We start from the raw sequence: 17,868 nt of genomic DNA on the forward strand, positions 1-17,868 counted from the left end.
CACATATACACATACACATCTGACACACACAGTAAGGCAATCAGATACAAACTATATTCGACGGAACTCTCTCTCAATCCCTTTCTCGGTCTCTCTTCTATTTCTCTCTCTCGCTCGGTTTCGCTCTCTCACTCTCAGGAAAAGGGAACACAAACTGACAGACGATGAGCGCGACAATAAACAGAAAGCTCTTTCCTCTCACAGAGAACATCAGGACCTGTGTAAAAATGGCTACAATCAAAAATGAGGCACTTTTTTTCTTTTTTTTCTTAAATAAAAAAAAGTTCATATATACTTCTCTCGGTAATACTATGTAGAGTAGATTATATACGTTTCTCATCTATCGTTAGACTACGTAGCATCTGTATTACAATTATTTTTGAAATTTTCATAATGACGGGGGGGGGGGACAGGAAGGAATATCATTGGCTCCTGGTTGGCAGTCAGAGTTGCTTTAATCCTTCCCGATTGGCTGAAGGAGATGTCCGTCTTAGTGTGAATGGTTTGTCATGACCAATAGTCTTTTGGCAAAATTTTGTTCCGATTGTAACCGATGGAAACAAAAGATTTTTTACAAGGTGAGCGTCCACACCTGCAGAACTCACACACACGGAGACGCATACAACACACCCACGCATTCGCTCTCTAATGCACACGCACACACACACATCTGTTCCTCTTCACCAAGCAGGATGATCAGCACTCTGAGAAAGAGAAAGAAAGACAAACAGAATGAGAATTATTGCATCAGGCAGCGAGTGCAGAAAACAACAACAGCTGCCAGTTAACCCGCATCCAACACTCTAAATAATTCCACATCCTCATGCTGCTCTTGCGGCTCGGTGCAGCAGCGCGTATTATATGTAGTAGGGCTGTAACACAAGGACACTATCTGCATCAGTATTAGGATTTAAAAGTGGGCTTGCACCAGTAACTTTTTAGAAATTAAATATACACGTCTTGTCTCAACCAGATGCCTTGTGAACGTTTCTGTTAAACCAAACAGGAAAAAAGGTGAAAAATATATATATGTATATTTATATAAGAATAGTACGCCTCCTATTCATATCAGTATTTGCATCCATTTAGAACAGACATAGATCCTGTTATGTAATTACCCATACATCCTCTCGTGTTTACTCTTGAACTTCATTGCACTGAAGCACGGGTCTTACCTTTCACCTCACGCCTTACGTATTCCTTATATAAGCACGCCGAATCGTCTTCCGTGTGTACGCGTGTATGTGGATGAGATCACACTGCCTTAACAGGACAGGATACAGCCCAGATGTATTACTTAGACATCTATAATATGTCTATTAAATGCCTTTGTAAGCTACACTCCACTACCAAGAACTATTTTTTATCAATAGTTGATTAATGACAGGTTATTGCAACGTGGTGACACTGGAGACTCCTTCCATAACTGTTAAATAAACTTCTACTCACAGAAAGCTTCAATACATCAATGATTGGGTTGGGGTTTTTTTCTTACAGTAGTTTCTTTGTATAGTTCTTGTGAATAATCTGCCACACAAGTCCCTGTAAATTCTACTATAGAAATTATGTCCTAGAGAAATGATCTCAGCACCTCCTGACCAAACAGATCAGAGAATTCGACAGCGGTGTTGTATAATAACGCATATCACATTGAGAACTCATTATTATGAGACAATAATGCTAATCTGACTGTCAACATTATCCATTAAGACTGTGTTAGGAAAGTATGTCTTCTTGCTCAAAGACACTTGGTGTTATAGCCAACAACATAGCGGAGACTGCAGACACGAGGCATTATACTCGAGCAGACATATACACACACACACAGAAGTAACCATGCATATTCACCTAGGCTTCCACAAAAGCGACCCACGCTTCCCCACCCACACACAGCTCACGCACACACACACACACACACACACATGCACATGGGTAATAACAACAGAGAGCTATGACATGATTCTTAATAATGTCAACGAGCAGAGGAAGAAGTGACTGTTCAGTGTTTGAGGAGTTCATTAACTTCCCTTGGTGCTATCCAACGTCTCACTTTCTGTGTCTTTCGCCTGCCTCTTCCTCAGTCTGGCCGTCTCTACACACACATAGGCGTTTATTGAACAGCTCCCCTGGGACCTCGACAGGCCTGTCTGGCACTCAGCGATTTTCTCTACACTCTCTCGGTCTATCACTGTTTGTGTTGCTTCCTCAGCTCCCTCAGTTTCCTCTCTCTCTCTCTCTCTCTCTCTCTGTTCCCTTCTCACTCTCTGTCGCTCCTTCTCATTTTCTTCTTCACTATAATATATTGCTGTGTGTGCTTGGACAAGTCTGTGCACACAGACATCTCTGGCAACACACCAGCGACCAGACGAGGTCACAGTCAGAGACACGAAGAAAAAAAAAAAAAAAACAGACATGCGAGCCAGACATATTACAAACACTTATACTAGAGTGCTGTTGAATTCGCAATTCTTAATTCTCAGTTCAAATGAATTTTCTAGATCAGCAGCTAATAATAATAATTGAATTACAAATGTGCTATTTAACAAAACAAAACCAAAAACACACACACACACAAAAAACAATTGCACTTGGACGGTCAAATAAATACAAACACACAATGTCGAAATGCAGGTCTGGTCGAGTATTCATGCAAACACTGTCGGTTATGTCTTAAGTCAATGTAAACAGTTGGGAAAGAAATCAGAGGTGTGTCAATACAGTATATTGGATCTGTGCATCAGGTCTTAAAGTGACAGCAGACCCTAATAAACCTGCTGCTGTCTGCATCATTAATGACAATAATGAGTCTTTATTTGTCGTATATACGTTACAGCAGAGTGAATTTCTTTTCTTCGCATATCCAAGCATGTTAGGAGGTTGGGGTCAGAGCGCAGGGTCAGCCATGATACAGCGCCCCCTGGAGCAGAGAGGGTTAAGGGCCTTGCTCAAGGGCCCAACAGTGGCAGCTTGGCAGTGCTGAGACTTGAACCCACCAACCTTCTGATCAATAACCCAGAGCCTTAACTGCCAAACCACCACTGCCCCCCACCTTACTTCTTAATGTAGTAAATATCCTAAACCCTGCTGAGAGGGATTTCTTTTTGTTATTTTAGGAATTCAAATGAGAAAAAAAAACAAAACAAAACAAAAAAAAGGTTACAAGAACAGAACCGTGTTCAGAAATGAGTTTGTTGTCCTTCATTGACAGATTAAAAGCAGTAATAAAGCACGAAGCTTGTTGTTATGACCTGCTGCTGAATGTAAATCTACTCTGTTCTCTCTCTCTCTCAGCCTACTGTATATAACCGTGGGGGAGACGCATCAAATCATTGAAATGTCAACTCGAACTGGAGGACACGATATAGTGTGATACAATAACAAAACAGCTTCTTTTGTATTTTCATACACTTGAAATATAATACAAGTTCTAGATATATCTCTATATCCCTGTAGAAACCCTTTAATTGATGGGAAACTAGTTGAGGTGCTGATGACATGAAGTAGTCAAGGTGTAATAGTGGTATTTTTTGTTACATTTACGTCGCCATTGGTAGGAACAGTAACTCTACCTCCATGTCATCGATCATTTTCTTATAACAGAACATTCCCGAGTGTTTTATTCCTTACGTAGCACTTAACATCCATGCACAGCAAACCTTCCGCACTGAAACTGAAGTGTGCGTGTGCAGAGTGACGCGCGCGCACACACGCTCAGGCATAGCGTCTGATCTGACTAAGCTTCATTGAGATAAGTTGAAAAACATCCCTCTTCATACGCCCCCCCCCCCCTTCCTCCTCCTGAATCCCTCGCTCTCTCTACCTACATGACAGGAAGCTATCACAAAAGAAAGGATGAATCAACCTCTGTTTTAGAGTGGCTTTTCACATCTCTCCGTCTCCTCGTCCTTCTTTTTCCTTCGCTCCTTCTCTACTTCGTTCAGTTTGAGTGCCCCTGACTCACTATTTCTACTTCCAATAACAAAGAAATAGAGACAGAGAAAGAGAAAGAAAGTGAGACAGAGAAAGTAAGTGAGACAGAGAGAGGAAGAAACAGACAAGTAGAACACGGATGGAGACAACCGTGTGGCGTGCTACGGGTGTGCATGCACGTACGCCGTGTCGATAAACATACGAAAAGTCAACACGTTTGACACGCAGCAGAGAGATCAGATCTAAAAGAAGACAGGACAAATTAAGTCCGTAATAAGTTCATATAAATAAACAATGAGGTTATTCATTTATTTTCCATTATTATTATATCATTAGACAATATGTGAAGCATAACAAATCCCACATTTAATTAATTTGCTGAAATTTTCCTCTCAAACCCTTGAATACGAGTAACACCTGTGTCTTCTCAGTACATACACCACTTTCTCTAACTTTCCTATCAATGGAACATGTCAGTACCAAGGCTGAACCATTCTACTGATGGAAATTTTTGTCCTCAGCACAACTGGCCACTACCTCATTCATTTTTTTTTCTGTTCTTCTACTTCAGTGACTTTATTCTAGGGTTCATTGACTATTAATTTTTATTAGTCGACCAGTAATTCAATAAAGGACTAAACCAACCATCTTTTGTAGAGTTAAAGCAAAAAAGGATTCAGGACATCGCTAAATATATGATAAATAATATTGATAAATGATAATTATGATATCATTATCATATAAATAAATGATGATTAAAATAATTTAAAAAATCATATCAATAAATGATGATTAAAAAAAACAGTAAATAATGCTTTAAACTACACTTAATTTAACAGCCATTGACATTCCTAGCTTCAATGCTTTTTATGCCATACTGTCAACATAAAAATCAACCAAAAAAAATCAATCTGTGTATCAGATTTCACTCTTTAAGGATGTACCAATGAATAAAATGCACTTGTGTGGATGACCTGGTGGCTCAGCTGAAATTGCTGATTCTGACACTGAGACTGTGCAGCATGGAAGCTCATGTCCATCAACAGAGCCCTCTGCATACAGCTCAATGAGCGAGTTTCCTTGGTTGCCATGTCTACATCAACACCGGGGAGGTTTTTCCAGGCCGAATAGCATCCGAAAACAAGTCTGGATCAGACTTTGTCAGCTGGCGTGCTCTGCTAACGCACTCTAAACTAGCTGAGTGGGATTGGATAGTGATGTGCAAACTGTGGCATCGAATGTGCTCATGCAGTGATGGAATTCACTATGCCACAGTGCAAGGATTTCACTGAAATTATATTTATCTTTAAAGGACGAGGAAAAGTAACTGCGGGAGCAGGTGGGATTGTTGGGACTGTAGAATGGGTTTAATCTAACCTGATTTCTTTCCTGGCTGCCTCATATCTGTTTTATTTCCCACCTCTCAAACTAGTCGACATCCCCACTGTGGTGACTAACGAAGGTGTTATTCAACTAGTCAACGACAACCAGTTTAGGCTTTCACAACTTGCAAACAGTAAACAGTAGTAAACAATAAGACGTCATCCTCTTTCCTGGTAATGTGTTTGTCCTGTTCACACAAGGACCCTGCTTATAATTACCTGGGAATTGTATTAGCTCTTATCCCAGGTGGATTTCTGCGTCTTCCTAGGATTTCAACTTGCGTTCACACTCATACTCTCGTGGCAAGACGTTACTGTTGAAATGTAAATGTGTGAAAGTAGATAAATAGTCAACAGTGGTGTGTATAGGTATGGAATACATGATAACTGTGACCTTGTGAGGTCATTTCCTGGGCCCCAAATGACATGTAGACATATTTTTCTGCCACAGTAAAGCAGAAAGAAAATAGAACTATTCTCATAGGTAATAAAAGATTGTGTGTGTGTGTATGTGTGTGTGTGTGTCAGAACAGTTAACAATCCATTCCAATTTAAACACAGACAAGTGTAAAGATTTATATATGGATATAATACATACATAAACAACAAGATATACTTAACTGGGTAAAAATGTACACAATTGCACAGTAGCCAAAGAAGAGAAAGTGAAATAGAGAGGCAATATCACTGGCATCACTAAGAAAGTCAAAGCTTCCTTTGACTTATGATGCGTTAAAAAAAAAGCAACAATACGCCTTGAGCCGTTTTTAAGCATGCAAGTCTCTCTCGATTCTAGGGCCTTTCACATCAGAGCTCGCAGAGAGAATATGAGGCCAAGTGCTCAGAGTGTTATGCACTCAAGGTCATGGTCAGGTCTGAGTCTGACGCTACTGTCTCAAAGACAAAAACAAACAAACAAAAAAATAAATAAATTATATATATATATATATATATATATATATATATATATATATATATATATATATATATATATTTTTTTTTTTTTTTTTTTTTGTTACAAAGCATATTTTGAAAATGTCTGACACTATCTGAGTTCAAGATATTCTACCAGCCTTAACACTGTTGAGATGCAGCAATAAGAAGTCACGGGTGTCATAAACCACCAATTTACCTTGTATTTTTCTCAAATATTTGCGATCTACAAACTGTTGTACTAGAAGGAATGAATTGCTCTACATTACAAAACCAAAGTAATGTATAGTAAGATGTGGATTTGGTCATTCATATTCTTTATGATGTCTTGAGCATCATTGTTGTTAATTTAGCATTTATGGAAGGAGTATCCATTGTGAGCTCTTTGCAAACACTCAGAAGTAAATAAATAATTGTACATGTAAATCACTGCTCATGTGCCTCCTGCCAAAACCTCCCACATTGGGATCAATCGATCTGCATTGAACTGAGCGTGACATTTAACTCCAAGCCGCTCTAAGCAATCATCTTATGGCAAGCCATGAGACATAACAACGGTAAACCACTGATGTTAAGCTTGGATGGTTTTCAATGTGTGTAGAACAATATTTCCCAACCGCACATTACAGATTAGTGCTTTCCATATTAAACCATTAATTTTTATTGATGCTAAAACAGCATTATCGCTGATGATGTTTATGAGGTGCGTTGCTTGTAGCCAAGGTCCTTGAGCACCAATGTTATTGCCAAATTGTTTGCTCTTCCACAGGAAATATTCCAGTTTTATCAGTATCATTATGTTCCTTGGCTTGCAGATAGACAAAAAAAAAACCCCACAAAAAAACGTCCTTCTATTGTGGCTAAATAGTCGCATAAAAGTGATAAACTGAGAAAAAGTAACCAGTAAAAAATGAGGTAAAGTGTTCCATGAAATACAGACGTCACAGAAGCTCAGGACAAAAAGACTACAGAGGAAGACCAAAGGTAAAAACATCACCAATAAATAAAAACACATAAGATCAATGGGATTTGGTTAAGGTAAAGAGGTCCCTGACTGCAAAGGTTTCAGAAACCATGCTCTATTATACTCGGAGATTCAAACCCTAATATACTACAACTATACCTATATGAGGGTTCGCATTCTTACACACAGAGAAACTAATTAGTTTGAAACTAATTAGTGATTCTATACAATGGACAGAAGTGTTCTTTGGCTTGATTATGGCTTCTCTGACCCAAAGCAAGCTGGCTGTCTAGACAGTTCTGCATCGAGACAGACTCCCACTACTTAACTCTTGTCTTCTGTTTTCTCCCAGAATTACTCATGAACAATCGTGACTTCAGATCGACACAAACCTGGCAAACAGTGCTTCTGGTTTCGGGTTGCCGTTCACTCCAAAGACACTACAGGAGTAGTAATGTTGAGTCTGAAATATCAAACATGCTTAATATTTTAATTCGGGGCAACCATGAGTCGATTATCTTCCCAGATTACATCCCACGCCACAGGGTAATCTGGGAAGATAATCATTTAAGACAAGCGCAAAAATTGGGACACCTTTTGTCCTAGGCATTACTAGCTCTATTCCACTCATTCCCTCTGCTACCAATGCCTCTTCTTCTGGCCCTTCTTCTCTTCGCAGCTTATATCACCTAACCTCATCTCACCTCAGCACTTGGGTTCATTGCACTTCTGTGATGCCTCGTTCGCAATGACGCCTTACACTCTGCACTCACTGACTGTCTCTCAACAGGTTTCTCCTTCTCTAGACTTCATGTCGTTGCTCGTCCTCCTGCATCCAGACTGCTTAGCTCCACTTCATTTCTATGAAAACTTATAAATGCATTTTCTTTCTCTCAGTATTGCCTTTCAATACATATTTTCCCACTCCTCATAATATCAGCTATTGCATTTATTCCACCTTTTCACTGCTTTTTACAGATGACATACCGAAAGTCACTCATGTCCTACAGGGACCACAGTCTTTCTATGTGAGGCTGGGGATGTGCTAGATAGGATTTGACTATTTCTAATGTACTTCAGGCAAAATATGCGCAGGGAGTGAGATTTCAACAGTTTTGTATTTTACATTTAAAAATACATTATACCACAGCACTCCAGAATTGTCCATTCTGACTGGTCAAGTAAGAGCAGCTCTAATACTATTTCTGGCAGCAAAATATACAAATATGCTATTCTTTCTAGAGGAACAACTAATTCTAAGATATTTGCGTATATGACGGCTACTCACATCATCGCAGCCTAAAAATTAACAAATTAAAATATGTTGTTATTTCACACCAAAAAAAAGCATAATACGTTTATTTAACATTCATGAAAGGAGTCTCCAGTGTCAGTGCTTCGCGACAGTTGGACGTAAAGCTGTAACTTTAAGTTTTCCACCATGGACTTCAGGACAGAGGATGCTGTATTTTCTTGGTAACAAACTGCATTTTTATTATTAACGTCAAGAAAATGTGAGGGAATGTCTGTTAAATAAAAAAAAATGTAATTGTTGGCAAATTGCTGTGGTTCAAGCTGAATAAAACGCTTGTGGACATACAGTTATAATAAAGAAAGAAACGAAGCAGGTGAGAAGCAGGATCCAATCTCTTAATGGTTCTTATGGCCTGTACCAACCGTGATTGCTGTGTTCACACCTGTCTAAACGCCAAGCCTAAACAGCTAAACATATCAGGGTTCAGTTCAAGTGGACTAAATGCTGCATATGTAAAACCACCCAGAGAGAGAGAGAGAGAGAGAGAGAGAGAGAGACTAAAGCACTGAAGACACTAAGCAATGATCAAGGCCATTTTCAGCAGGAGTGAGCCTAAATGGCCATAATTACCCACAATCACTATATGCATTAAATGTATGCATTCAGCTATATGGCTGCACAGTGGAATCCCTTAGAAGCACCTAAAATATCTGGCCCAGACTCATACGCAGTGGCTGCACAACTTCAACTGTAATGCACAACAGCTTCACAGTTTCAGCTGTCTATGCCTTCTCGCAAACATTATATTCTACACAAACCCACACATGCTTTAACACTTTCTTAATTATCTCTAATCACAGAGCATGCGTTAAATGACATAGTAAATAGCTATACTAAGGAAACCCTTACAGACACACACCCATGCTTACTGCTTTCACCCAGCATTCTCTCATAAGATTTAGCACTCTTAGTCTCAGTCTCTCTCTCTCTCTCTCTCTCTCTCTCTCTCTCTCTCTCTCTCTCACACACACACACACACACTTTGGTCTTTGATTAGCGCTACTATATGGGAGCCTTCATGTGTGCACTCTTCTTACATCTCGTCTTCAGATACTAAAATACAAAAAGGACTGAAAGACACACCAATATTTCAGCTGTTAACGTTGCTATAATTAAAATACCAATGTCTCTGTTTGCCAGTTCCACAAATAAATAAATAAATAAATAATATTTTATACACTGAAGCATAGATGTCAATAACACAAGTCTCTCATTAGCATATAATATCAAACTCAAATGATTACACTTAATATTGGTCAAATTAAAATAAATAATTAATGTTTTAAAACAGTTATGTATAACTAATTTGGTACGTAAGGCAATGCATACTTTAAAAAAAAAATACAATGCAATAACAGAGATTCCAAGAGTATGTAACATTTGCTACATGTGTATATTAACTCTTTCCAAGGGTAATCACCACTTATTCATCATTCTGGGTCATTGTCTGGGGGTTCTGTTATCACTAGGAATCATTCCACTTGGATGATCATCTTGTAAATTTAAATAATAATCACCAACAATGTAAATTTATAATCAATTACAAACCTTTGCTGTCTTTCCTGTTATTTTGGTGGACTCTTAGTTCCTCTGACTTGAAAAAGTCAATGCTGGCATATGTGTTGATGCTGGAGTTGCTGCTTCCCCCGGCTGCTGTTCCACCTAATCCCACTGTTAACCCTTCTCCCAGGACAGTGAAGTGGGGCCCAGAAGATCCATCCAGGCTCATTTGAGGGTTGTCCTTACCAGCCAAGTCAAGGTCAATGTAATTTAGACCTTGCTCTAGTAACAAAGATGAAGCCTGGGCTGTAGTTAGAGCTGCCATCCCAGGACCAGATGGCTGCCCAGTAGCCCAAAGGGAACTCTCTAGCCCATGGCATCGAGTTGTAGTGGCCTGGGGAGCTTCCACAAAAATAGAGGAGGAGGAAGAGGGAGAGAGTGCTGGAGGTGCCTTGAAGGTGTCTGAGCGATGTCTCCGTCTTGCTGATGATTCCGCTCTGACTAGTCTGGCACCTTGGTCTAACTTGGGGAATACCTTGGGTGAGTGGAAATCCATGCTTTGTTCCTGCTCAATAGAAGATTGCTCAGCTGTTTGCCCAGGTTTAGGACCATGCAAGGGGTTTTCTACTATAGCCAATCCAAATGCCATTTCTGTGTTGCCTGTGAAAGGCGCACCAGTCATATCCCCAGACGGCAAAGTGGACATACCACTCTTTCTGTGTGCCTTTTCAGCTTCCTGTGCCACTTGAGGTGCCCTCGTGGGATTCTCTCTTGCTTTTGGAGCTACTGCTGGGGTGGGACTGAAAGAAGAGAGAGATGTGCAGGACAGAGGAGATGATGAATGACCCAAATCCATGTTAACATACTCTGAGGACACAGAGATGGAAGTCGAGAGGGGTGCTGAGAAACTGCGGGGCAGATTGGTACCACCAGTTTGGCATGCAGACGGTTGGTATAAGGCTCCTGAATGCCCTTCAACCACAGTGCTCCCCTGATCTAAACCTGCTACCACTCTGCTGCACTTTCCCTGATCACCCTGATAAACAATGCTAACATATTCACCAGAGCTTTGGGGTACTAATGGCTGTACATTTTCTTTGACTCTTGGTAGGGTGTTGGCTTTGGACATGTCCACATAGAGACTAAAGGGTCTGCCTTTTCGTTGCTGTGGATGACCCTGTTTCTGGACACCTGGCCCTCGTCTCTGCTGGTGAAAATGGTGGGCTGAATCTCTGGGGTGAACACCCCCTACCCTGTGTCCTGTGCTCGACCTGGTGGCCTTCCCAATTCCACCAGCAGGCAGGGACAGAGGTTTGTCCTCCAAACTCTCAGTGCTTGCTGAACTGGAAGAAAATGATGAGGAGGACAGGGAAAGGTTTCCACCTCCATTGGGGCCAGCAGCAGAGTCAGCACTACTGGGATAACCACCCCGTCCAGTCCTCCTTCCAGAAACACCTTCACCCCTAGAAATTGCCTCTGGCCTCCTCCCCTCTCCCAAATTATCCTCAAAGCGAGTAGAGAGGGTGGTATGTTTATACGACCGTGGCAGGGAAAAGTAGGAGTACACAGTTTTGGGCTGTAGTGGATGTTGTTCTGGGTGTGAAGGTGGTGTGCTGCAGGCTGACCTGGCACTAATGGGTGACATGTTCATGTAGTCACTGCCTGCTCGACTCTCCATGCTGCTCCTGCTACCCCACAAGCACCCACTCATTCCATGTAGATCTGGTGAACAGCTGCTGTGGGGGGACATCATCATGTAGCCCTCAGAGACAGGAAGCCGGATGTTCTGTGGGGGTGAAACACTACTGTTGGGGGTCATAGTCATGTACTCATCCCCTCCCTTTGGTTCCGTTTCAGACACTGAAAGAGACAGACTTGCAGGAGCTGTAACACCTGGCAGCATAGACATGTAACCACTGTCAATCGATGTGTTCTCCAGACTCTCCTTTGTATTGACACCTTTATTTGCTGAAGTTTCCACCTGCCCACTTGGAGTTACTGAGCTTCCTGAGCCTCGACGTGAGGTGAATGATTCTCTGCTGGTGCTGCGAGACATCACTGCGTAGTCTTCATCCTCTTCATCTTCTTCTTCCCTGCAATGAGGCACTATACGCTCCCGAGCAGTAGAAGGTGGAAGAGAAGTACGCTTGCTATGTAACCTACGCTCAGCTTCATACTCTCTGCTAGAGGAGCGTCGAAGAATCCTGCGCCCATGCATTCTCTTGTGAGCGGTGTCTCTGTGACCCACTAATATGCAGCTAGTAGAGCCATCTACTAATGCAGTAGAGAGACCTGCAGCAAGAAGGGAGTGCTCACCAGGGCTAGATCCATACTCATCAGAGGAGCCATAGTCACTCGGGGAGCCTGACATGGACACTCTCTGTGGGATCCGAGCATAGGTGCAGATGGGCACTGTCCCTAATGGAGCTCCACTCAGTCCACACTCGGATCCATGCCCGGAGCTAGAGGAGAGACTAGGGGCTGGGGAAGGTGCTGGGTTCTTAGGGGTGTATGGCGCCAAACTAAGTGTGATCTTGGCCGGGGTAGGCGCTCTCGTGGGTTTGGGTCGTAGCGTAGGGGTGGTGGAGCAAGAGGAGCCATTGAGGCTTGGACTGGTGCTGAGAGCAGTCATTCTGCCACTGCTATCCTCTGTCCGTGCGCCAATACTAGCTGTGCGTGACCGGGAGAAGCCATGTCGAGATGTTGGAGATGTGTTGGTACTGTGAGGCACACCAGGAGTCTCTGTCCTAGCCCGCCTGGAGAAGCCTACCTGGGAAGGTGGCAGATTTGGATGGTGGCGTCGTGATGGCACGCTAATAGGATTCGAGGCTGTGCCGCCTCCACAGGAAGTACCCACTGCCTGGGTTTTGCTCCGTTGACGGAATTCTTCACTCAGGGCTTTCATAGCTTCTAGAAGAGTCTCATGCATGTTCTGTGCAACTACAGAATCCTCCACTTGCATCCAAAATTCTCCAGGTCCTGTCATGGCTGAACGGCCCACTTCGATGAAGAAAAAGTTCTCTGAATGGCCACAGCGGCGCACATTCATCAGTTGGAGCACTACAGCAGGTGTATCCGAGTTGAGCTTCACAAAGTTGACTGTATTATCAGTAAGGCAGAGTCTGTAGATGCCGATCAGGTTCCTTGCTTGCCCTAGGCCTTTGGGCCATAGCTTCACCTGCCATACCTCCTTAAAAATAGGGCCAGGGGATAGCAGTCCACATTCTCCTCCACTGCCATAGTCTTCTGGGGTCTTACCTGCAGTGACAACAGATACAAATGAACAAATGAAACTACATAATGGCATACAAATAGCATACTAAAGAAACATCCATCTATCTTCTATACCACTTATCTTTCCTTCAGGGTCATGGGAAACCTGGAGCCTATCCCAGGGAGCATCAGGCACAAAACAGGATACACCCTGGACATAGTGCCAATCTATCGCAAGGCACAATCATACACATTCACACACTATGGACATGCCAATCAGCCTACCATGCTTGTCTTTGGACCAGGGGAGGAAATCCCCATAGCATGGGAAGAACATGCAAGCTCCACACACACACAGGACCACGGTGGGAATTGAACCCCCGACCATGGAGGCGTGAGGCGAACATGCTAACCACTAAGCCACCATGCACCCAATACTAAAACAGAATTATTAATATTGAAACAGAATTATGAAGATTATGAAGCCTACAGTTTTCATATAGTGTGTCAGAAAACACTGAGGTCAGGTTTCTCTCTGTGAGCCGTTTCTCTGCATGTCGCCCCAGTGTCCATGTTATTTTTCCTTCGGGTTTTCCATTTTCCTCCCGCCTCACAAAAAGATGCTGGTAGGCAGATTGCGCTAATCTAAATTGCCCTAGGTGTGAATGAGTGTGTGAATGTGTGTGCATGGTGTCCTGTGATGGACTAGCATCCCATTTGGGGTGCATTTGTGTCTTGTTTTTCCAAGGATAAGCTCCATATCCACAGTGACCCTGACCAGCATAAAGCAGTTACTGAATATTAATGAATGAATGAATGAATGAATGAACTGCAAAATGCTCAATGTTTTCACTGATGATTAAAAACATGTCTGGAATTTACTTTTCTGACCCCCTGACAGAAAGGACAAATAAATTAATGTATAAATTTAAATACATAATGCACAATAATGCACATTTTCAAGAAATACGGTGAATACGCTGGAATAGTTTTAATGCATTTTCAATTAAGGCTGGTTCATATTTATTCGGTTATGCATTTGGTTGTATACCACACACGAGTTGTAAATGTGATACACTGGAAAATAAAAACACAGTCTGCTTATAGTAAACGTGCTTGTAGGGAGTAGGTTACAAGTCGGCAATGGGATAAGGGCGTTTACCTACAAGCAGATAAAACGAGATTTATAACGGGCAATCCAGTATACAAGGACACGGCTTTGGCTGGTGAGCACATCGCTTAATCACGTCCCACCGATCCGATGCCCTCGTTTAACCCTGTGATCATGCAAGATGGGGTGGGAGACCACGGCAGCCAAAGACACGAGAGACGTGCGAAGGAAACCCCGTTTCCCAATGAAAACACGTCGCCGCTGCGGACGCCCTCCCCGACACGCGCTGCTGTGGCACGGAAATGTAGGTTACGCGCACCAAACGTGCTAAAACCCCAAAACAGACGACCGTGCGCGCTGCAGCAGCCTCCCCTGCACAATGCGACACCCTCTCACACACGCATTCACATGCACACACGCGCACAGACACCGTAGTGATTCCCGACTGCACCAAAAACAGTACACATGGGTAAATATCAAAAATACAATCGACACTCCGCTGAAACACTGCGCGTGCAGCTGCGCCGTGCTGCACGCGCAATTTAAGTCAGCTTCCATCAAAACACGATTAGGGTGTGGGGAAATGCATTTGACATGATGCTTATGCACGCGCAGCAGGGATGTACATTAGGATAACTGATGGGCGGAACTATGGCGAATTTGATACAGAGATCATAAGGGTGCATTTATTATTATTATTATTATTATTATTATTATTATTATTATTATTATTGCTTACTTCTGCACTGCAGGTCCAGCATGGCCTGATACCACTCGTTCTGCAACTCCTCAGTGTCCGCGGCCACGGCGAAGCTCTCTCCGCGGGTGTGTAGCACGATCATGTGCTTGTTTTTGGAGTCGGCTCGCTTGTTGATGTTAAAGCACGATTCCAGGTCGACAACCTTCTTGGGCACCGGCGACTTGCTCCGGAATTTCTTCTCGCTCTCGTAGTACTCGAGGCGGGCAGGGCCGCGCTCAGAAGGCGCGCGGAGCACGAAGAAGCGCCGGTGCGCGGATTTCGGCTTGCGCAGGTAGCCGCTCTTGCAGACGTCCTCGTAGCATCGCGGCTCCGTGATCGTTTGGTTCTCCATTGCTGGTTTTTTTTTTTCTTCTTCTTCGTTCCCTGACCAAAAATCCTTACGCTGCACGTTCACTCATCGTTATGCTCTCTGTGGTCCTCGTCCTCCTCGTCCTCCTCCTCCTCTCTCTCTCATCATGCCCTCGAAATAAGAGAGCAGGTGTGTTTTCCTTCAAGTCTCGCTGGCGTCCTGTGCACTCAAACACGAATCCAAACCGACAGGCGCGCACATGCGGCACGCGCGACGTCTGCACTGAAGGCCGTGCCGCGACAGAGCGCACCACAACTGTTTACTGTACGCAGTGTTGCCAGATTGTTTTTTTTTATGTTTCCATCCCAATGCACACTGTGCATAATACATTCCCTATATTGAAACAGTGCAGATTCACATAGGTGGATCGGGCATCATGGCAAAACAATAATCGTATTTACTACTTAATCACTGAATTATTTAGGAGTACAGCCTAACTAATATATATATAATAGCAAGCTTCTTCTTCAGAGCAATAAGTAAAGTCATTCAATCCAGTTCCTCAAATTTAGTAGCATGAATTTCTTTCCATTTTAATAATAAACAGTAAATGTTCGCCTAGAAGAATCATCCCAAATTTTGTCAACAAACCCAAGCACTTTTCAGCACAACCCAGTGAAGGACTTTTGGGTGAGAATCTGGCAACCCCGTGTCTGTAGTAGCCTAATGATAACATGGGCTTCTCTGGTTTAATCTTGTTCTTTCTCCTTTTTTGTGTGCCTTTCTCATATTTTACGTGTTGAGGATCCACATTATAGGCTGAGTGACAACTCTTTTCCCCAGAAGAAGAAACCGGACCGTTTTCACTATTTTCGTACATCGTTTATTTATTTATTTAAATTATTAAATGCGGGATCACCCCTTCCATGCTCATTGCCAAGTCTGCGCGTCTCTTTCTGAGATGGGGTTGCCAGATTGAATTCCTTAAATCCTAGCCAGTCTCGGCTTAATATGGATAATGTTAAGAATGAACCATTTCAAAATATTAAATAATTAAACGCTACATGCATGAAATCGCATGCGTCAACAGCAAGCGATATTATTATCGATCTTCCAGCTTTACGCAATGTCATTAATTGCAGCTTGGTGTCGGAGAAACACGATCTGGCAACACAAGACTATTCACTGCTCTGTGCGGCTACGACATCTGCTGGTTGACCTTTTGTTTAAATTTGCCTTGGTATATAACACACAGCAGTGTGCCTCCAGTTAGTCAAAATCACAAATTTACTATTGGTTTAAAATATGTTTAAAATACTTATATTTATATAAAAGTGTTAGCTTTCAAATGTAATCCAGTGTTTGTCATTTTTGGTCCTGGTGTACCACTGCTGTGGACATTTTGGTATTTTCCCTGCTCCCAACTCAAATAATAATTCACCTCATTCACTGATTAAAAACCTTGAACTAGCTTTAACTTGGTGGGTTTAAGAAGAGAAAAACAAAATGTGAATAGGCAGTGGTAGGCTACTACAGGACCACTGGAAGAATTTAAATCTAACCTCTTTTTTTTCACAATGCACCATGAAATTAAAACATTGTCCAAAAGCAAACACAAAGGGTGTGTAATGCTGATTTGTTTATCCATTTGCATGCACTTCAGTATTTGCATGAACTGTCATTAGGCTTACCCGACACTAAGCATTAAGCTATCTTCTGCCATTTTGCCTGGTTAACTAGCAACTTTGACAGGTCTATTGTAAATGAATCTCTGTCGACTTTAATATATTATAATTTCACCTTACAATTTTTTTTTGTTATATTTGCTGTTTTGCAACTCGAGTTTGGAGAAGCATAAACTTAAAGTTGAATGTGCTGTTAATGTGTACGGTTTCTACCAATGAACATGGAAGGGGTGATCCCACATTTGATAATTTAATACACAAAATATATTTTGCACAATGTTTAGTGTGAGAGCTAACATCCAAAACAAATTCTCATTATACACTATATGACCAAAAGTTTGTGGACACCTAACCATCACACCCGTGTGTGCTTTTTGAACATCCCACCCCACTTTCCAGGAAGGCTTTCCATTAGATTTTGCAGTGTTGCTGTTCAGATTTGTCCATTCAGTCACAATATCATTAGTGAGGTCAGGCACTGATGTTGGGTGAGGAGGAATGGGGTGCAGCCGGTGTTCCAGTTCATCCCAAAGGTGTTCAGTAGGGTTGAGGTCAGGGCTCTGTACAGGAACTCGAGTTCTCGCTTTTTGTGTACAGGAGCACTGTCATGCTGGAACAGGTTTGGACCTCTTAGTTCCAGTGAAGAGAAATTGTGTGCTTCCAACTTTGTGGAAGAACCACGTACAGGTACGATGGCCAGGTGTCCACAAACTTTTGTCCATATAGTGTATGTCAAATGAACAGCCATAATTATCATGTTTACTAGCCTATAAATATCCTGTTCTT

At 42.3% G+C, this 17,868-nt stretch overlaps 1 protein-coding gene across 1 annotated transcript; it reads right to left on the reverse strand.

The window, feature by feature from the left end:
• Nucleotides 1–365: 365 nt before the first annotated feature.
• Nucleotides 366–17,323, reverse strand: si:ch211-284e13.4 (insulin receptor substrate 1-B). Its single transcript, XM_017460611.2, has 3 exons — nucleotides 15,088–17,323; nucleotides 10,073–13,282; nucleotides 366–704 (listed from the first exon to the last, which is right to left on the reverse strand). The coding sequence occupies exons 1-3, from the start codon at nucleotides 15,437–15,439 to the stop codon at nucleotides 697–699; spliced, it is 3,570 nt and encodes a 1,189-aa protein (XP_017316100.1). The 5' UTR covers nucleotides 15,440–17,323; the 3' UTR covers nucleotides 366–696.
• Nucleotides 17,324–17,868: the final 545 nt, after the last annotated feature.

This window comes from Ictalurus punctatus, chromosome 28 (assembly GCF_001660625.3).
Source record: "Ictalurus punctatus breed USDA103 chromosome 28, Coco_2.0, whole genome shotgun sequence".
NCBI classification, from domain to species: Eukaryota; Metazoa; Chordata; class Actinopteri; order Siluriformes; family Ictaluridae; genus Ictalurus; species Ictalurus punctatus.